Here is a 22862-nt window from a genome sequence, read left to right as displayed (position 1 = left end):
AGAATCAAATCAACAAAATTAGAAATGAAAAAGGAGAAGTTACAACAGACAATGCAGAAAACAAAGGATTATAAGAGACTACTATGAACAACCATATGGCAATAAAATAGATAACCTAGAAAAAATGGACAGGTTCTTAGAAAAGTTCAATCTTCCAAGACTGAACCAGGAAGAAATAGAAATTATGAACAACCCAATTACAAGCACTGAAATTGAAGCTGGGATCAAAAATCTCCCAAAACACAAAAGCCCAGGACCAAATGGCTTCACAGAAGAATTCTTTCAAACATTTGGAGAAGAGCTAATGCCTATCCTTCTAAAATTCTTTCAAAAAATTGCAGAGGAAGGAACACTTCCAAACTCATTCTATGAGGTTACCATCACCCTGATACCAAAACCAGACAAAGACAACACACAAAAAGAAAACTACAGGCCAATAACACTGATGAACATAGATGCAAAAATCCTCAACAAAATTCTAGCAAACAGAATTCAGTAACACATCAGAAAACTCATACACCATGATCAAGTTGGGTTTATTCCAGGGATGCAAAGATTCTTCAATATATGCAAATCAATCTATGTGACACACCATATTAACAAATTGAAAGATAAAAACTATGTATGATAATCTCAACAGATGCAGAAAAAGCCTTTGACAAAATCCAGCACCTATTTATGATTAAAACTTTTCATAAAATGGGCATGGAAGGAACCAACCTCAACATAGTAAAGGCCATATATGATAAGCCTACAGCAAACATTATTCTCAATGGTGAAAAACTGAAAGCATTCCCCCTAAGATCAGGAACAAGACAGGGGCGTCCACTTCTGCCACTATTATTCAACATAGTTCTGGAATTCCTAGCTACAGCAATCAGAGAAGAAAAAGAAATAAAAGGAATCCAGACTGGAAAAGAAAAAGTAAAGCTCTCACTGTTTGCAGATAACATGATACTGTACATAGAAAACCCTAAAGATCGTATCGGAAAATTACTAGAGCTAATCAGCGAATTTAGCAAAGTTGCAGGATATAAAATCAATACACAGAAATCACTGGCATTTCTATATACTAACAATGAAAAACCAGAAAGAGAAATTAAGGAATCAATCCTATTCACCATTGCAACAAAAAGAATTAATATCTAGGAATAAACCTACCTAAGGAGACAAAAGAACTGCACACAGAAAATTGTAAGACACTAATGAAAGAAATCAAAGATGACATAAACAGATGGAGAGATATTCCATGTTCCTGGGTAGGAAGAGTCAATATTGTAAAAATGACTATACACCAAACCCAATCTACAGATTTAATGCAATCCCTATCAAATTACCAATGGCATTTTTCATAAAACTAGAACAAAAAATTTGACAATTCATATGGAGACACAAAAGACCCCAAATAGCCAAAGCAGTCTTGAGAAAGAAGAATGGAGCTGGAGGGATCAACCTTCCTGACTTCAGATTATGCTACAAAGCTACAGTCATCAAGACAGTATGGTACTGGCACAAAAACAGAAATATAGACCAATGGAACAACATAGAAAGTCCAGATACAAACCCATGCACCTATGGTACCTTATTTTTGACAAAGGAGGCAAGAATATACAATGGGGCAAAGATAGCTTCTTCAATAAATGGTGCTGGAAAAACTGGACAGATTACATGTAAAAGAATGAAATTAAAACACTTCCTAACACCAAACATAAAGATAAATTCAAAATGGATTAAATACCTAAATGGAAGACCAGAAACTATAAAGCTCTTAGAGGAAAACAAAGGCAGAACACTTGATGACATAAGTCAAAGCAAGATCCTCTATGACCCACCTCCTAGAGTAATGGAAATAAAAGCAAAAGTAAACAAGCAGGACCTGATTAAACTTAAAAGCGTTTGCACAGCAAAGGAAACTATAAGCAAGGTGAAAACACAACCCTCAGAATGGAAGAAAATAATAGCAAATGAAACAACTGACAAAGGATTAATTTCCAAAATATACAAGCAGCTCATACAATTCAATACCAGAAAAACAAACAACCCAATCAAAAAGTGGAGAAAAGACCTAAATAGACATTTCTCCAAAGAAGACATACAGGTGGCTAACAAACACATAAAAAGATGCTCAACATTGTTCATTATTAGAGAAATGCAAATCAAAACTACGATGAGATATCACCTCACACAGGTCAGAATGGCCCTCATCAAAAAGTCTACAAACAATAAATGTTGAAGAGGGTGTGGAGAAAAGGGATCACTCTTGCACTGTTGGTGGGAATGTAAATCGATACAGCCACTATGGAAGACAGTATGGAGATTCCTTAAAAAACTAGGAATAAAACCACCATACGACCCAGAAATCCCACTCCTAGTCATATACCCTGAGGAAACCAAAACTGAAAGACACATGTATCCCATTGTTCATTGCAGCACTATTTACAATAGCTAGAACATGGAAGCAACCTAGATATCCACTGACAGATGAAATGGATAAAAAAGTTGGGATACATATACACAATGAAATATTACTCAGCCATAAAAAGGAATGCATTTGAGTCCGTTCTAATGAGGTGGATGAATCTAGAACCTATTATACAGGGTGAAGTGAGTCAGAAAGAGAAAGATAAATACCATATTCTAATGTATATATACGGAATCTAGGAAAATGGTACTGAAGAATTTATTTACAGGGCAACAATGGAGAAACAGAAATAGAGAATAGACTTATGGACATGGGGAGAGGGGAGGAGAGGGTGAAATGTATGGAAAGAGTAACATGGAAACTTATATTAGCATATGTAAAATAGATAGCCAACAGGAATTTGCTGTATGGCTCAGGAAACTCAAACAGGGGCTTTGTATCAACCTAGAGGGGTGGGATGGGGAGGGAGATAGGAGGAAGTTTCAAAAGGGTGGGGATATATGTATACCTATGGCTGATTCATGTTGAGGTTTGACAGAAAACAAAAAAATTCTGTAAAGTAATTATCCTTCAATAAAAAAAAAAAAAAATAGCACAGGAAGGACCTCTGAGAATCCTCTATGCTATAAAACAACGAGAACACTGGCAAAAATGTCAAAGTCAACTTTTCCAACCCTCTGGAAATCAACCAAAGGCTTACAACAACCCAGGGAATGTTTTTTCAAAAAAAATGTCTGACTCTCCTTAAGAACACTGAGCTTTGTGGCATTTTAACTTGCTGTATTCCCACCTTCCCTTCCCAGGGGCTACCAGGAGCCTTGAAAACCAAGAGTTGAAAACTGCAATGAAAACCAGCAACCAAAAATCCAGTGGAGAAAAAAGAGGTTGGAACTTCTTCAAAGTGCCATTCCCTAAGAACTGCTATTATTAGACCTGTCTGGTGGTTCTCTGGAAGACCCTACTTTCAAATCTGTTCTTATATAAACTGACTCAAAGCTTTCCCAGTGCAAACAGATTTTTCCCTGGGAGAATTCACCAAAAACAGAGATAACTGTTTACCATCACAACTGCCAGTAGTAATGGAAACGGAGCAAACAATAGGCTAACAAACAAACTTATGAGGAAAATCTGGGAAATGATATTTCCATAGGTAGCTTTGAAAATCTCCAACATACTTCTAGAAATCTAGATGGCTACACACAAGGGTCGGGCTGTACAGATACTCAGGAAAGACTTGAGAACATCCTAAACTCTCCTGAGAAAAATGTATGCAGGTCATGAAGCAATAGTTCAAACTAGACATGGAAAAACAGACTGGTTCAAAATTGGGAAAGGAGTACATCAAGGCTGTATATTATCACCTTGCTTACTTAACTTATATGCAGAGTAAATCATGCAAAATGCTGGGCTGGATGAAGCACAAGCTGGAATCAACATTGCCAGGAGAAATATCAATAGCCTCAGATATGCAGATGATACCACCTTAACAGTAGAACTGAAGAGGAACTAAAGAGCCTCTTGATGAAGGTGTAAGAGGAGAGTGAAAAAGCTGACTTAAAACTCAGCATTCAAAAAATGAAGATCATGGCATCCAGTCCCATCATTTCATGGGAAATAGATGGGGAAACAATGGAAACAGTGACAGACTTTATTTTCTTGGGCTCCAAAATCACTGCAGATAGTGACTGCAGCCATGAAATTAAAAGACTCTTGTTCCTTGGAAGAAAAGCTATGACAAACCTAGACATAATATTAAAAAGCAGAGACATCACTTTGCCAACAAAGGTCTACCTAGTTAAAGCTATGGTTTTTCTAGTAGTCATGCATGGATGTGAGAGTTGGACCAGAAAGAAGGCTGAGCACTGAAGAATTGATGCTTTTGAACTCTGGTGCTGAAAAAGGCTCTTGAAAGTCCCTTGAGCAGCAAGATCAAACCAGTCAATCCGAAGGGAAATAAATCCTTAATATTCACTGGAAGTGGAGAAGGGCATGGCAACCCACTCCAGTGTTCTTGCCTGGAGAATCCCATGGACAGAGGCGCCTGGTGGGCTACAGTCCATGGGGTCACAAAGAGTCAGACATGACTGAAGTGACTTAGCACTTAGCATGTTCACTGGAAGGACTGATGTTGAAGCTGAAGCTCCAGTACTTTGGCCATCTGATGCAAAGAGCTGACCTACTGGAAAAGACTCTAACACTGGGAAAGACTGAGGGCAGGAGGAGAAGGGGATGACAGAGGATGAGATGGTTGAATGGCAACATTGACTCAATGAACATGAGTTTGAGCAAACTCTGGGAGATAGTGAAGGACAAGGAAGCCTGGTGTGCTATATAGTCCATGGAATAGCAAAGAGTCAGAAATGACTGAGCAACTGAACAACAACAAACTCTTACTACTGGCTTATCTTGAGGAGATACACAGGAAGGAAGTGAAGGCTAAGGCAGAGTTGAGAAACTATCTGGCTAGGTATTGAAGGCATGTCCCAATGTACACACTGGCTCTCCTCTACCTAATAATTTATAACTCATTTTTCCTTATAAAGGTATGATAAATACACATGCACACATGTATATGTAAATATAATATCAAATAAATATATAATATAAAAATATAAGAAAAGTTACAATCATTGTGGAATTGTTTACAATAGTAAGGTAATTAAAACCAATTAAATATTCAACATTATAGGGTTAAATTACAGTATATCTACATTTTCAGATACCATGTAGCTATTTGAAAATGAAAGGCTAAAATAAATAAAAAATTTTTTAAGTTTTAATAAAAAAAAATAAAAGGCTGACTTGTATCTACTGACATGGAAAACTTTTCAAGATATATTACTTATTTTTTAAAAATCATACTAGAAAACAATGTATATAGCATGACTCTTTTCTCTTAAAGTAGATTATTTCTATTTTTCCCTTTTTTAGAGGGTCTCGATTCCTAAATGTATGCTTCATCTTTTTACCAGCTTCTGTGAGATCAAAGGGCTTCCATTGTGGCTCAACTGGTAAAGAATCCACCTGTAATGTGGGGGACCTGGGTTCAATCAACCCTCTGCCTAAAAATTGGTAACTTATCTCATCTTACAAAACACACATATATATATTCATAATTGAATACAAAATGGATTCTAAGGTCAACATTAAATTATAGGAGGAATTAAAGAGTGTCTCTCACATCTTTATACACTTAAATATTTCTTGGATATTTTATAAAAATAACATTCAAGAATTATGTATGTTGATTTAAAAGGAAAAAAAGAAGCCTGGGACTTCCTGATTAGTCTCAGAACATGTGGCAATAAACAGAAATAAGGTCAAAATAGGAAACCAGGAATTGAAAACCAAGGAATGTAAGAGAGCAAGTAAGCTATTCTTTGCTGCGGTACAGCAAGTAGGCAGTACCTAGAAGTCCAAACAAACATATAAATCTATGGTCAGGAAAAGTTACCTGTAAGGCAAAAACCAAGGAGACAAAGGAGAATCCCAATCGCCACAGGAGTTAATCAAAATGCCAAGTAGGAAGTAAGGAATTAAAAAAGAAAAAGCAAACCAAGCACCATGTCTATATTAATCACGGCTTCATATGGTAGGCATTTAATAACATTTATTACATTAATGAATCAGTAAACTTTGAAGAGTTTTTCTTGTCTCTTGTTTGCTTACTCGGGAATATTGACCATCACATTCATTTATCCTTGATTCTAAGAGAATACAGTTTGGCTGACAATAAATATATATAATCCCAATATATGTAATCTTCTATAAGCACAGAAACTTGATCTTGCCTAAGGGAAAAACAAAAGGACTGCTAAAATTAGATCATGAACACTAGAGATTGCAGGCCTTTGGAAGCACTATTTCTATCATTAACATGAATAGTCCTTTCAACTATTTTCTTTACAATTTATATGCAGTGCAAGCTAAAAGCTATTAGGAGACAATTCAGTATCTGAAAACTTGAGGTAGAAATTCATGCAGATTCCAGGCAATGGGAAAAGAACTGTCAAGGGCAGACAAGAAAACAGATATGAGTCTTCAACAGAAGGTGAAAAAATGAACTAAGGCATGAAGTAAGAATGCAATTGGCAGGTATGGAGATTTATGATTAACTGGAGCCTGGAGGAAAAAGGCAAATGGTTGTCTGAGGAGGCCTTACAAATAACTGAGAAAAGAATAGAAGCTAAAGGCAAAGGAGAAAAGGAAAGATATACCCATTTGAATGCAGAGTTCCAAAGAATAGCGAGGAGAGATAAAAAGTCTTCCACAGTGATCAATGCAAAGAAACAGAGGAAAACAATAGAATGGGAAAGACTAGAGATCTCTTCAAGAACATTAGAGATACCAAGGGAACATTTCATGCAAAGATGGGCTCAATAAAGGACAGAAATGGTATTGACCTAACAGAACCAGAAGATATTAAGAAGAGGTGGCAAGAATGCACAGAAGAACTGTACAAAAAAGATCTTCACGACCCAGATAATCATGATGGTGTGATCACTCACCTAGAGCCAGACATCCTGGAATGTGAAGTCAAGTGGGCCTTAGGAAGCATCACTATGAACAAAGCTAGTGGAGGTGATGAAATTCCAGCTAAGCTAAGCTATTTCAAATCCTAAAAGACGATACTGTTAAAGTGTTGCACACAATATGTCAGCACATTTGGAAAACTCAGCAGTGGCCACAGGACTGGAAAAGGTCAGTTTTCATTCCAATCCCAAAGAAAGGTAATGTCAAATGTTCAAACTATCACACAATTGCACTCATCTCACATGCTAGTAAAGTAATGCTCAAAATCCTCCAAGCCAGGCTTCAACAGTATGTGAACCATGAACTTCCAGATGTTCAAGCTGGATTTAGAAAAGGCAGAGGAACCAGAGATCAAATTGCCAACATCTGTTGGATCATCAAAAAAGCAAGAGAATTGCAGAAAAACATCTACTTCTGCTTCATTGACTATGCCAAAGCCTTTGACTGTGGGGATCACAATAAACTGTGGAAGATTCTGAAAAGAGACTGGAATACCAGACCACCTGACCTGCCTCCTGAGAAATCTGTATGCAGGTCAAGAAGCAACAGTTAGAACTGGACATGGAACAACAGCCTGGTTCTAAATCAGGAAAGGAGTATGTCAAGGCTGTATATTGTCACCCCGCTTATTTAACTTATATGCAGAGTACACACTCATGAGAAATACAAGGCTGGATGAAGCACAAGATGGAATCAAGATTGCCAGGAAATATCAATAACCTCAGATATGCAGATGACACCACCCTTATGGCAGAAAGCAAAGAAGAACTAAAGAGCCTCTTGATGAAAGTGAAAAAGGAGAGTGAAAAAGTTGGCTTAAAGCTCAACATTCAGAAAACTAAGATCATGGCATCTGGTCCCATCAAGTCATGGCAAATAGATGGGGAAACAATGGAAACAGTGACAGACTATTTTCTTGAGCTCCAGAATCACTGAAGATGGTGACTACAGCCATGAAATTAAAAGATGCTTGCTCCTTGGAAGAAAAGCTATGACCAACCTAGATAGCATATTCAAAAGCAGAGACATTACTTTGCCAACAAAGGTCCGTCTAGTCAAAGTTATGGTTTTTCCAATAGTCATGTATGGATGTGAGAGTTGGACTATAAAGAAAGCTGAGCACAGAAGAATTGATGCTTTTGAACTGTGGTGTTGGAGAAGACTCTTGAGAGTCCCTTGGACTGCAAGGAGATCCTACCAGTCCATCCTAAAGGAAATCAGCCATGAATATTCATTGGAAGAACTGATGCTAAAGCTGAAATTCCAATACTTTGGCCACCTGATGTGAAGAGCTGGTTCATAAGAAAAGACCCTGATGCTGGGAAACATTGAAGGCAGGAGGAGAAGGGGACGACAGAGGATGAGACTGTGGGACGGCATCACCGACTCCATGGACATGAGTTTGAGTAAGCCCCGGGAGTTGGTGATGGACAGGGAAGCCTGAAGTCCATGGGGTCACAAAGAGTCGGACACGACTAAGTGACTGAACTGAACTGGAGCATGGGGTTCTTGTCTGGGAAAAATTTATGGAGAAAGGAAGAGCAGCAAGCAAAATTATGAAGAAGTGAGGACCAGAAGCATAAGAGTTTGGCCTAAGAAGAGCAGCTAAATTTTTGAGATAATGACATGACAAAAACTGTGTTTTAAGAAAATTGGTCTCGTAGTTGTGTACAGGAAAAAGTGGAGACTGGGGACAGAAAATTAGGATACCATGGCAGAGATCCAGGTTTTTTAGTGCCTTTTATAGAATAGCCCATGCCTAATTTTTCTCAACCTGGACTACTAGGGCAAAAAGGAGTTAAGAAATTCTGAAAAAACATAAATTCATATAACCACCCCACCCTAAAATCAGTTACTATCAAAAATAATTTTCTTCTATAATTCTGAAGAAAATACTTTTACCTGGATCCTGAGAGACCAAGTAACAGACATCATTCACAGCCTTAAGGAAATCTGAAAAATCCAGCATTCCATTAACTATAAGAAATGATTCAGAAAAAGAAAGAAAAAAACTCCATGAGCAAATTTATCAGCAGATTCACTAAGCATATAAGATAAAAATACAAACTAAAAATGTAACTAGAATTAACTGACATTAGAATACCATAGTCTATACACAAGAGCAGTCATGTGGTAGTTCTATCTTTAGTTTTTAAGGAACCTCCATACTGTTCTCCACAGTGGTTATACCAATTTACATTCCCATCAATGGTGTAGGAGGGTTTCATTTTTCCACATCTTATCCAGCATTTATTGTTTATGCACTTTTTGATGATGGCTATTATGACCCGTGGCTCCCTTAATAACAAGCTTTGAATGGTCTGTAAATGTAATGCCTTCTCTATTATCTACTTCTTTGATTCAAGTATCAAATATTAAGTGCAAAAATATATTTTTTTCTAGGTTTCTGTTGTTGTCCAATAGTCCAGTCATATCCAATTTCTCTAGCTACTTAAAGTGTAATTTATTAGGGTTTTATTTTTATGTCCTTAAACAAGAGTGATGTTGAACCTATCCATATATAATTATTGACTATATGTGTTATATTTTATGTGAAATACTTGTCCATGTGTTTTGCCCTCTTTTCTATTTCATTATTTGTTATCGATTTGTATGAATTCTTTACACATTTTGTAAACTAATCATTTGTCAATTGCGTGAATTGCAAATATCCCCAAGTTTGTAACCTGTCTTTTCACTTTCAGGTATCTTTTTAAATATGCATGCTAAGTTGCTTCAGTCATATCCAACTCTTTGCAATCCAATGGACTGTAGCCTACCAGGTTCCTCTGTCCATGGGATTCTCCAAGCAAGAATATTGGAGTGAGTTGCCATGCCCTACTCCAGGAGATCTTCCCAACCCAGGCAACAAATTTTAATATAATTAAATATATCAAATATATTAATCTCAAACATTTTTTGCCTTAAGAAACTTTCCCTATCCCATGCCATTTCATACTAAGGCAATTAGCAAAAATTAAAAGTCTAAAAAGATCAAATGTTGATGACAGCATGTCATAACCCAACCTAGCAATCAATCAATCCAGTCATGTGTATCTGAGGCCCAATTTTTTAATATCATTATTGTAAATGTGCACAGATGTTTTCTATAACATTTTAAAGTTTAGCTTTTCTATCATTTGTAATTAATCTGACCACGGCAAACCTAGACAGTGTATTAAAAAGCAGAGACATTACGTTGCTGACAAAGGCCCATATAGTCAAAGCTATGGTTTTTCCAATAGTCATGCATGGATGTAAGAGGTGAGAAGAAGGCTGAATGCTGAAGAATTTATGCCTTTGAATTGCAGTGCTGGAGAAGACTCTTGAGAGTCCCTTGGACTACAAAGAGATCAAACCAGTCAATCCTAAAGGAAATCAGTCATGAATATTCCTTGAAGGACTGATGCTGAAGCTCCAATACTTTGGCCACCTGATACGAAGAGCTAGCTCATTAGAAAAGCCCCTAAGGCTGGGAAGATTGAAGGCAGAAGGAGAAGGGGATGACAGAGGACAAGATGGTTGGATGGCACCACTGACTCAATGGACATGTTTGAGCAAACTTGGGGATATGGTGAAAGACAGGGAAGCCTGGTGTGCTGCAGTCCATGGGGTTGCAAAGAGTTGGACATGACTGAGTGACTGAACCAAAAACAACATATAACTTACGTCCATGACTGTACACCCCTAAACTAATAATGAAAACATAAAAACTTACCATCAATATCAATAGTCTTCAGTGCCTTTCGCATTTCTGTGTCACTTATAGAGATCTTCAAGACGCGATGGATCATTGGCAGATCATTCACATAAATCTTACCACCTCGAATTTTACTAAAAATTTTACAGGCTTTCTGAAGTGCTGAATACACATAACAAAACAGTTAGTTAATTCAAGGGAATAATCATTTATTCTCCCCATCCTCTTCGGGGTCGGGGCTGAGGGGCAGGTGGGGGACAGTCACTAAAGAAAACAGAGGAGCAAATCTTTGTGTTTCAACTCTTTGCTTTAACATCAGTCTTGTTACTTAATTAGGTATGTCTGGAGCCAGTGACCTCTAAACCTATGAGTTTCTAAAGAATTCTCAGAAACTACCAGAAAACTCATGCAAGGCTCACATAAGCAAAGGCTTCCACAACTTTTCCTGGGCATGTTAAACCTTTCTCTGCTGCCTTATAACTTGTGTGTGTATCAGTCAAAGCTCTTGCTATTCTGACTACTTGCATGTCAGTATCCTTCAGTTAAACAGTCAGCTAATAGAGGGCAAGATTTTTCATTCTTTAAGTCCCAGAATCTACTTCAGAACAGATTCTCAAAAAATGTCTACTGAACTAAATTGGGTTGAATTCACCTTGTTTTCAGAAAAAGAGGCAACAGATAACAGTGATAAATACCAGAAAAAGACTTTTAAAAAGACACTAATGACTTTACTAATAGAAGTTTCACTAAAGTATTAGAGGTAGTATTAGAGGTGGTTTCAGTGAAGTAATGGCAACCCACTCCAGTACTCTTGCCTAGAAAATCCCATGGGCGGAGGAGCCTGGTAGGCTGCAGTCCATGGGGTCACTAAGAGTTGGACACGACTGAGAGACTTCACTTTCACTTTTCACTTTCACGCATTGGAGAAGGAAATGGCAACCCACTCCAGTGTTCTCGCTTGGAGAATCCCGGGGACGGCAGAGCCTGGTGGGCTGCCATCTATGGGGTCGCACAGAGTCAGACACGACTGAAGCAACTTAGCAGCAGCAGGAGCAGAAAGTAAATACTAAAGCAGTACTAAAGAATGTTCAAACCTTTGGACATTTGCACTCATCTCCTGGGTTAGTAACGTCATGCTTAAAATCTTGCATGCTAGGCTTAAGCATTACGTGAACCAAGAACTTTCAGATGTCCAAGCTGAGTTTAGAAAAGGCAGAGGAACCAGACAGCAAATTGCCAACATTCGCTGCATCATAGAGAAAGCAAGGGAATTTCAGAAAAATATCTACCTCTGGTCACTGACGGTGCTAAAGCCTTTGATTATGTGGATCATAACAAACTGTGGAAAGCTCTTAAAGAGATGGGAATACCAGACGATCTTATCTGTCTCCTGAGAAATCTGTATGCAGGTCAAGAAGCAACAGTCAGAAATGGACATGGAACAACAAACTGGTTCCAAACTGAGAAAGGACTATGACAGGGCTGTCTGCTGTTTATTTAACTATAAGCTAAGTACATCATAGGCATTTCAAGATCTTTCTGTGTTGTTGGGTGTTGTCATTATAGACATGCCTGAACTGGCTAAGTCTGCTCCTGACCCTAAAAAGGGCTCTAAAAAAGCTGTGACCAAGGCCCAGAAGAAGGACGGCAAGAAGTGCAAGCGCAGCCGCAAGGAGAGCTACTCCATGTACGTGTACAAGGTGCTGAAGCAAGTCCATCTGGACACCGGCACCTCGTCCAAGGCCATGGGTATCATGAACTCCTTCGTCAATGACATTTTCGAGCACATCGCTGGCAAGGCATCGTGCCTGGTGCATTACAACAAGCACTCGACTATCACATCCAGGGAGATCCAGACCGCCGTGCGCTTGATGGTACCTGGGGAGCTGGCCAAGCACGCCGTGTCAGAGGGGACTAAGGCTGCCACCAAGTATACCAGCTCCAAGTAAATATAATATGCCTAGCCGCTGTTAACAGAGAAGGCAATGGCCCACTCCAGTACTCTTGCCTGGAAAATCCCATGGACGGAGGGCCTGGTGGGCTATAGTCCATGGGGTCACTAAGAGTTGGACACGACTGAGCGACTTCACTTTCACTAAGTACATCATGAGAAATGCCGGGCTGGATGAGTTACAAGCTGGAATCAAGATAGGCAGGAGAAACATCAACAACTTCAGATATGCAGACAATACCACTCAATGGCAGAAAATGAAGAGGAACTAAAGAGCCTCTTGATGAGGGTGAAGGAGGAGAGAGAAAGAGTTGGTTTAAAACTAAATATTAAAAAAACTAACATTACGGCATCCAGTTCCATTACTTCAGCCTGGATGAAGTAATAACCAATGCCATGGACATGAACTTGGGCAAACTTCGGGAGATGGTGAAGGACAGGGAGGCCTGGCGTGCTACAGTCCACGGGGTTGCAAAGAGTCAGACACAACTGGGCGACTGAACAATAACAGGAAGTAAACAGTAATTAATGAAAACAGCTCTTTCAATAAGCTTCTCTGAAAGAGTATAAAGCTGACAGAACATCATCTCTAAGGAAGCAGAAGAAAATAAAATTGAAAAAAAGAGAAGTGAAAGGATTGGTCTTGTGAAAGCGACTCTTTCTCAATGAGACAATACAGAAGGCTATGGATTTCGTTTATAGTCAAGGAGTTCAGGAAGATTCTGCCAAACAGTCTTTATTAACTCTCTATGAAAAAGCAATGTCATCTCTTAAGAATTGAAAGACTAGGTGATAGGATTTGAAGAGAGCAATGAAGATGTGAAATAAGTACAGGAAGAAACAGGAGAGGGATCTGATCAAAACAAAAGGGAATACCAACTGGTGCTAAAGGCAGCTCAGGTTGGAAATCATATATTCACAGGGGCACCAAATGAGGTAGTCTATGAAATAAAATTGTAAAATAAAAACAACTGCAAGTATAAGAGACTGTGAACAGAGAACAAGACATTAAAGTCTGAGGTTTCAACATTATAACAAAGATCAAATTGTGGACATCAGGGCTGGTGAGAGAAATTGAAGTAAAATAATTAGTTTTAAAAAGTATTGTATTAGTATTACATTAATCAACCACTTGGACACCAAAGATGTCTTTAAAGACATTAAAGATAGGTGGCCCTGCCTCTCAAGAAAGACTGACCAGAATACCTGGAAAGCTACTTGGGGTCAGTTCTAATACTCCATCTAGACAAGGGAGCTAATTCACATCTCCATTCAATGCTAAGTTGTAGCTCTTGGTTCTGCCTGACCAGAAAGCCTGGCCAAAACACCCAGGAAGCTATGCAACCCAGCAATCCTCGAATAGAGAGTCCAGCAAGCAGAACTGATCATCCACAGAAAAAGTCAGTGCCCTACTTTAGCCAGGGAACTTGGGGCACAGGTCTGCTTGAGTCAAGACCACAAACAAAAAGCCTTTCCAGCCTTGGAGCTGGTTCTCCTGCTTACCCAGATAGAGGAAGTAATTCACAGCCCACTGCACTGCTGAATGGAGCTTCTGGCCCCGCCTGACCAGGAAGCCTGGCCTGAACACCTGGGAAATGACTTGGTCCAGCAGTACTTGAGCAGATAGCCTGGCTAGTGGGTCTGTCTGCTTGCAGAAACAAGCCAGCAACTGCATCTGGCCAGGGTACACAGATCTACCTGATTAACTCCCCAAACAAGAGTCTTATCAGCCTTGGAGCCTGTTCTATTGAATATAAACTCCAATCCTATTAACTAAGAATCCTAAACAGAGCTCCTGGGAATCTTAGTAGCCCACCCTGAAGTCTCTATTACATTGGCATTTGATCAGAAAACCCAACCAGCAACTCTGCATTTGCAAAGCCAAGATGGTGGCCTTGTCTGTCCAGGGAGTTTGGTGCAGAGATCTGTCTGATTTGATTCCCAAACGAAGAGCTTTGCCAGCCCTGGGGACCTATCCTTCAGTCCCAACCAGGGAGGAAAATAATTTATAGCCCCATCGAAAACTGAATAAAGCCTCCAGTCCAATTTGACCAAGAAACCTAACCATAACTCCTGAGAATCTGTATACACCATTTTGCAACTCCAATTACAATGGCACTTGAGTGGAGAACCCCACTGCTGGCCCTACCTGTCTGCAGACAGGATGGTAGATCAGTAGACCAGGGAACTTGGTGCATATATCTGCCCAACTTGATACCCAAACAAACCTTGCACATCTTAGGGTCTGTATGGTACCTTGCTCAGCAAGGAACCTAATTCATAGTCACAACACACTGCTGAACACAGCCTTTAACCTGCCTAACCAGGGGACTTAACCAGAGCACACAGGGAGCTGTATAACCCATCCTATAGCCCTCTTTACAGTAACAGTTGAACAGATAGCCCAGCCCAGGGTTTTCCCTGTCTACGAAGCAAAACTGGGGCATCTAACTAGGAAACTCAGTGCTGTCTAGCCTGATTCGGATTTCCAAACAATAAGCAGTGCATTCCTTTAGGACCAGTTCTATTGCTCTGCAAAACTCAGAAGTTAATTCATAGCCCTGCCTACTACTGAGTATAGTATAGTATAGTACCTACTACTGAGTATAGTATAGTACTGAGTATAGCCTGATTCGGATTTCCAAACAATAAGCAGTGCATTCCTTTAGAACTAGTTCTACTGCCCTGCAAAACTCAGAAGTTAATTCATAGCCCTGCCTACTACTGAGTATAGTACCCAGTCCTGAATGACCAGAGAACCCAGGCAACACAGAACCTTTCCTATAGCTTCATTTAGGGGACGAACCAGAAGTTCTAGCCAGCTGTTCTCAACCAGTGAATCCCCTCCCCAATCTTAGAACATGAGCAGTGGCCTAGCCCCAAAATAGACTCTGATAGCAAGACCCACCTTCCCAAGGACATTGCCAGTTAACACATCCAGAAACAGAAACTAAGCTGACTGGTGAAAAACTGTCTCTGCTAAAGCAAACCAGTAATATCTGGAAAAGGAGGTCACTTACTCAAATGTAGATGCCACATAAGGAATCAAAGATAATGAAAAATTACATAAACGTGACACTACCAAAGAAAACTAATAAAGTTTCAATAACTGGCCCTAAAGAAATGGAAATCTATTAAGTGTCAGCCAAAAAACAAGAAGCTCAACAAAGAAACAGAAAATATTAAAAAAAAAAAAGAAAAGAAAAAGAAATCCTAGAACTGAAAAATACAGCCAATTTAATGGGAAAATTAAATAGCTTTAAAAACAAACTGAACCACATAGAAGAAAGAATCTAAAAGAAAGAACATTTAAAATTACCCAGGCAAAAAAAGGAAAAAAGAGCAAAGAGATACTATAGGACTTATAGGACACAATCAGAAGAAACAATATCTGCATTACAGGAATTCCAGGAAGAGAAGACAAAAAAAGAAACAGAAAATATATTTAAAACAACAATGGCTGAAAACATCCCAAACTTAGGAAGATAAATGGATATCAAATCCAAGAGGCCTAAAGGATCCCAAAAAAGTCTGAACCCAAATAAGGTTACACAAAGACATTTTATAATTAAATTGTCAAAAGTCAAGAACAAAGAAAGAACTTTGAAAGCAAGGAGAGAAAAGAGACAAGAGAATCCCATAAGGCCGTTGGCAAATTTTTCAACAGAAACTTTTCAGACCAGGAGAGAATGTGATGATATACTCAAAATACTGAAAGAAAAAAAAAGAAAAAAAACTATCAAGCAAAAAAACCCATCCCTTTAGAAAGCCATCAAAATTGGAAAGAAAAAACTTAGATTGTCTCTTTGAGAACACAGAACATATAATCAGGAAATTTATTCAAAAAATTCTGAAACCTATTATTACCACTTAATTCTTCTGAGTAAAAGCGTCCTTCAGGTACTTCATCATATAGTGTCTGGTAAAGGTTAGAAGGTTTTTCATCTTTCCTGTCAAAGAAACAGCCATATCAGAAAGCAATAAAACAAAAACCCCACAAAACATTTATGTCACTTTGCGATATGTAATATTTTGCCATTAAAATTTAGCCTGAAATTCTCCAGTCTCTTACACTCCATAGAAATCTTTCTTTAAAAACTGTCCAAGAGATTATCAGTTATTACATATTCTTCACCCTAGAATTCTCACTTATTTCTTTCAGGTATATCTCTATGGAGCAGATTTACCCTAGTCAATATATAATATCTCTTGGCTGTGGTCCACTTTTTCCTATTCCCAAACTCCAGTACTTTGGCCACCTCATGTGAAGAGCTGACTCACTGGAAAAGACTCTGATGCTGGGAGGGATTGGGGGCAGGAGGAGAAGGGGACAACAGAGGATGAGATGGCTGGATGGCATCACTGACTTGATGGATGTGAGTCTGAGTGAACTCCGGGAGTTAGTGATGGACAGGGAGGCCTGGCGTGCTGCGATTCACGGGGTTGCAAAGAGTCGGACACGACTGAGCGACTGAACTGAACTGAATTCAACTTACAGCAAAATTTATAGAAAGTTATTATAAGATTTCCCGGGTGGCTCAGCAGGTAAAGAATCTGCCTGTAATGCAGGTGACACAGGAAATGCAAGTTCAATCCCTGGATGGGGAAGATCTCCTGGAGAAGGAAATGGCAAACCAATCCAGTATTCTTCCCTAGGAAATTCCAAGGACAGAGGAGATTGGTGGGCTACAGTCCATGGGGCCACAAAAGAGTCAGACATGATTTAACAACAACAACATTATAAAATATATAAGAATATCTTTAAACAGTCAAAGAATCTCAGATCCCATAACCTGTTGATAAAAACATCTTAAAAAGATGATTCATCTGATTCCATAACATGGAAATCACAGGATGTTGGTGTTGTAAAAAATGTTAAGAGTCTATCTAGTACAAGATTCTTACACAGATGTGGAAACTGAGGCCCAGAAATACAAAGTGAATTCTATAAGAGTTTAAACCAGCATGTGAAGTTGATCAGGACTCAACTCTAAGTCTTTCAATTCCACATGCAGGGCTCTTAATGCCACACCATCCTTCCTAAGAGCAGTCTTGGTTAGCACAAACTATTTGGCATACTTTCTGTAGAAGGGAGAAATGAATGTTGTAGAAAAATCCCAAGTCTGAATCCAACATTTAAAAAGAATACAATGATTTAAATACCGAATAACTGAGGAAGATCTATCAAGAGGTGACAAAGTCTTGTGAATGCTGCACTGACTTGGCAACTTGCATAAAGAGCTTTCTTTTCTAGTCGTCTTCTCCTTCACAGACAAAGGAGCAACCTAGAGCCAAATGCAAGAATATCTGTGTCTCAGATCACATTGGTAAACTGGCATTCTTGAACAATAAACCCCTTAAAAGATAATTAATCATACCTAAGCTCCTCACTTAACTATACTTCTAATATAAAATTACCTCTTGTAATTAAATTACAGCTTATAATACTAAAATTTTAAATAAACTATTTAATCTTAAAATCTAAAATTTTAAGTAAACTATTTAAATAAACTATTTAATTAATAAAATACATCATATTCTTTGGCAAAGCCACATTTTTCTTAAGTATGCAACATCATCTCATAATTAATACTGTGTCAATTTATCGTAATGTATTTTACAAAAGATGGCAAATCTATGGTATAGTGAAGACAAGACTATCAATCTCTAGGCTACATATACAAGTTTTGACTATATAAGTAAAGTAATGTGAAGAATCAACACAGTTATTTAAATAATACAGGTAAGTTTGCTTTAAATTATTCTTATGGTTAAGAAAACTACCATAAACATTGATAAAAATAACACTGCATGTATAAACTAGTTCAAAAATGGTAAACAGCTTAGGTAGATAGAAAAATGTCACTTTAGAAAATAAGAACTGAATTCTAGGTGTCTTCAATTTCACATGGCTCTATGGAAGGAACCTAGAGCCTTGACTTTTTTTTTTTTTGGCTGCGTTGGTCAGGTTACAGGATCTTAGTTCCCCAATCAGGATTGGAATCTCAGGCCTACTGCAGTGTAAGCCCAATTACTAACCACTGGACCTCCAAGGAATTCACTAGAACACTGACTTTTAAAGACCATGCAGGATCCAGAGAGGACTCTCAAACCATACAAGACTGACAGGAATATGAGTTAATGAGTGAGAATCAAAGAAAACAACAAACAGAAGATTTCAATCCCCCAATTACCTCATATCCAGGTTTACCAAATATCAATCCTGAAATAATTATGGGACATAAGCAAATAATATAAGGCAAATTTTAAGAACTAAATAAAACTTCAAAAAGTAAAATGTATAGACATTAAAATTTCAATAGATAGGTTAAATTGCAGATTATAAAGAAAAGTAAACAAAGTAGATGGGAGAAATTACTCAGAACAAAATAGAAAAAGATCAAAAATATGAAGCAATGTTAAAAAACACAGAAAACAAAATGATAAGGTCTAACATATATCTAATAGAAGATACAGAAGAACAAAATAAGGAGATTGGAGGGGGAAAAATAGTCTAAAGATAATGGATTCAAATTTTCCAGAGTTGAAGACATATATTCTCATCCTCAGTTCATTCAGTTCAGTCGCTCAGTCGTGTCCGACTCTTCGAGACCCCATGGACCACAGCATGCCAGGCCTCCCTCTCCATCACCAAATTCCTGTGGCCACTGCTGAGTTTTCCAAATTTTCTCAGCCTCAGGAAGCAAACAAATATCGAAACAAAGTAATATATCCTTAAATATATCATACAGTGAATGTAGTAAGTCACATAACCCCACCAAGAGATGTCTATATCCTAATCCCTGGAAAATGTGAATGTGACCTTATCTGCAGAAATCGTCTTACAGTGTAATCTCAAGTTAAAGACCTCAAGATGAAATATACAATGATGTACTTATAAGAGAAAAGTTTGAACTATAGACACAGGGGAGAAGGCCATATGAAGAGCAACATGAAGGCCAAGATTGAATTTATGCTGCCAAATGCCAAGGAATGCCAGAGTCATTGCTACAACAGCAGAAACGTTAACAGAGAGCATAATAATTAAAAATACTGGTCTGATGGATAAAGAAGGGGAAAAATTAATATTCTTCTCAAAAGGCTTCATGTTCTATTGATATTTTTAAGGGAGGAAGAGAAGAAAGAGGGGAAGGTGCAGGAGGAATAGGGTAAAGGAGTTGGAAGAAGAAGAAATATTTAAGATTATGACATTTCAATACTTGGACTAAAATGTAATGGAATATTTGAGGGCTAAAGAAAATACTTGAAAGCAAAGCAAAAATATTTGCAAATCTTTATTTACCTCAGTTCTTTTAGTATGCAATTGTACTTGTAAACTCTTCTTCCTCCTGCCTTTTTTTTCTCCTGAAAAACTAGACGATTTTTCTTCTCCGAGTAGGAATATTGATGTTTCATACCTAAATTGCACAGAAAATTGGAGTAATTCCTGAATTGATTTTTTCTTGATTCTTCTTCTTTTGTCATTTATTTATGGACACAGACAGAATAATGTGATGATCTCCCCAGGTTTCAGTAATGACCCATCACCCAGCTTCAATAATGAACAATCTTATTTCATCTATAGTCTTATCCCTGCTCTCAATTCTTATTACTTTAAAACAAATTCCAGTATCATATTGTTTCATCCATAGGATTTTTATATGCATTTCTTCCAGGTGTTTTTTCTTTTAAAAACATATTTAAAACACAGTTATGAAACCAAAAATCCCCAATAATGTCTTAATATCATCAAATACACCTGAACCTGTATTCAAATTTTCAATTTTCTCATAAGTGTCAAAAAATTTTAACACTTTACATTGGGATTCAATAAGGTCCCCACATTACAGTTGGCTTACTTGTCTTTTAGATCTTTTTCCACCTATTGGTTCTTCCCCCATATCTTTTATTATCATTATCATCATTATTGCCAGTTGTCTTATAGGATTTTTCATAGTCTAGATTTTGCTGATTTTATTGCCAAGATTGTAGGAGTTTAAAGACCTGATGTGATTAACATTCTACTTTTTTAGAGGGTAGTTGGAAGGGGTTATATAGGTGATGGTATTTTCCCACCAGGAAGCATATAATGTCCAAGTGACTCTCTATTTGTGATATTAGCAGCTACTTATTAATAACTACCTGCAGTAAATCATCAGGGACTGCAAATGGTTACATTCTAAATCTAATATCATTCCTTCTTCACTCATTAGCTAAAATATTTCCATAAACACAAACTTTCTCTCACGTACTATTTGCTTACCCTTTAGTACAGTTCAGAAAGGCAAGATCATTCATTGCTTTTCCCTTATTTATCACTTTCCATAATAGTGACTTTGCTCACCTGTAACCTTCAACATTAAAAACCAGAGACATTACTTTGTCAACAAAGGTCCGTCTAGTTAAGGCTATAGTTTTTCCAGTAGTCATGTATGGATGTGAGAGTTGAACTATAAAGAAAGCTGAGGGCCAAAGAACTGATGCTTTTGAACTATGGTGTTGGAGAAGACTCTTGAGAGTCCCTTAGACTACAAGGAGATCCAACCTAAACAAGATCAGTCCTGAGTGTTCACTGGAAGGACTGATGCTGAAGATGAAACTCCAATACCTTGGCCACCTGATGAGAAAAACTGACTCATTTGAAAAGACCCTGATGCTGGGAAAGACTGAAGGCAGGAGGAGAAGGGGACAACAGTGGATGAGATGGTTGGACGGCATCACCGACTCAATGGACATGAGTTTGGGTAAACTCCGGGAGTTGGTGATGGACAGGGAGGCCTGGCATGGTGCAGTCCATGGGGTCGCAAAGAGTCGGACACAACTGAATGACTGAACTGAACTGAACTGAACCTTCAACAATGACAAAATGATTTTTATATCATTGTGAACACACTAATTTAAATATATTAAATTCACTTTAATTCCCTGCAATTTCATCCTTATTGATGCTTTAATTTTCTAATGTGGGTTGGGAAGGGGTGAGAGCCTTTTCAAGTGGGCTCTTGATCCATCTCTGCTAGCAGTCTTTGCTGGTTTCCTCATTTCTGGAAGACAAGATGCTGCAAGCTCATCTGTACACTTCCCTTCCCAGACCTGCTATCACACATTTCTTCAAAGAAATGGTTCCTTTCAATAAGAAATGGTACTTTAAAGTCCAAGCTAGATTCTGAACTACTTTTTAGCAATTACTCTGCTTTCTTATTTCTTGGTTTTCTCTGTTTATGCCTCTTTCCCTCCTCTTCTTATTGAACTGTCAAGAACTTTTGTAACACAAACATATACTCCATAAACTATATAATAGTGAGATCAATAAAATAACCCTGAAATGAATTTGAAAAAGAAGAGCTTTTGGAAATTTCATACTTTGCTTTAAGTAATGCAAAGAAGATCTACATTTCAAAGACAATCCTAAAATTATTTTGTGCTCTGGGATCTTGTAGACTAAGAATGATTCTGAGATAAACTAGATCCCAAACTTGTCTGCACAATGGAATCACTTGAGAGCTTCAAAAAATTCTGATGCCTGCGTCCAATCCCCCAAAATTGTGATTTAATTATTTTGGAGACTGAGCTGATATTTGGAATTTTTTAAAGATACTAGGTTTTTTATTAAAAGATACTAGATTCTAACACAGAGAATAAATTGAGAATCACTATGGCATTACCTCATTGGTTTGTTTCTATCCAGAACTCATACCAACTGAGCTGTAATCTAGTACTTTAGAAGTAACACCTTATTCTTCCTTGTATGTAAAACTAAAAACTCTTTAGCAGAAATGATTCCTTCTTTTTAGAGTAATCTGCTATGCAAGGGCTGCTTAGGTGATGCATAGAAAAATGACTGGATTGAGTCTACAACATCTTTAGATAAACTTAGCACTAAGCAAAACTGTGAAATAAGGGAAATTTTTATCATGCAGCCTACTCCCCTTTCTTAGTAGGTACCTTGATCTTTTGATGTTGAGAGCAAGCTCAGTTGCCCAATTGTGTCCGACTCTTTGTGACCCCATGGACTACAGCCCATCAGGCTCCTCTGTCCAAGCAATTTTCCAGGCAAGAATACTTCAGTGGGTTGCCATTTCCTCCTCCAAAGGATCTTCCAGACCCAGGGATCAAACTGATGTCTCCTGAATCTCCTGCATTGGCAGGCAGATTCTTTACACTGCACCAGGCGGGAAGCCCCCTTTTGACATCCCTTCTCCAGGGGATCTTCCCGACCCAGGGATCGAACCCCGGTCTCCAGCATTGCAGACAGA

At 38.1% G+C, this 22862-nt stretch overlaps 1 protein-coding gene across 1 annotated transcript in view; it reads right to left on the bottom strand.

The window, feature by feature from the left end:
• EFCAB13 (EF-hand calcium binding domain 13) overlaps positions 1 to 22862 on the bottom strand; it is a 210438-nt gene that overhangs the window by 170652 nt on the left and 16924 nt on the right. The window contains exons 3-7 of the mRNA XM_059878370.1: positions 19910 to 20094; positions 17770 to 17891; positions 16474 to 16556; positions 10674 to 10817; positions 8858 to 8932 (exon numbers count right to left, since the gene is read on the bottom strand). Of these exons, the coding sequence (XP_059734353.1) occupies positions 8858 to 8932; positions 10674 to 10817; positions 16474 to 16556; positions 17770 to 17891; positions 19910 to 20094 (609 nt within the window). The remainder of the gene's footprint in view (positions 1 to 8857; positions 8933 to 10673; positions 10818 to 16473; positions 16557 to 17769; positions 17892 to 19909; positions 20095 to 22862) is intronic.

The sequence above is a fragment of the Bos taurus genome, chromosome 19, assembly GCF_002263795.3.
Source record: "Bos taurus isolate L1 Dominette 01449 registration number 42190680 breed Hereford chromosome 19, ARS-UCD2.0, whole genome shotgun sequence".
Lineage (NCBI taxonomy): Eukaryota > Metazoa > Chordata > Mammalia > Artiodactyla > Bovidae > Bos > Bos taurus.
The sequence above is the reverse complement of the archived record's forward strand: the minus strand, read 5'-3'. Positions and strand labels throughout refer to the sequence as shown.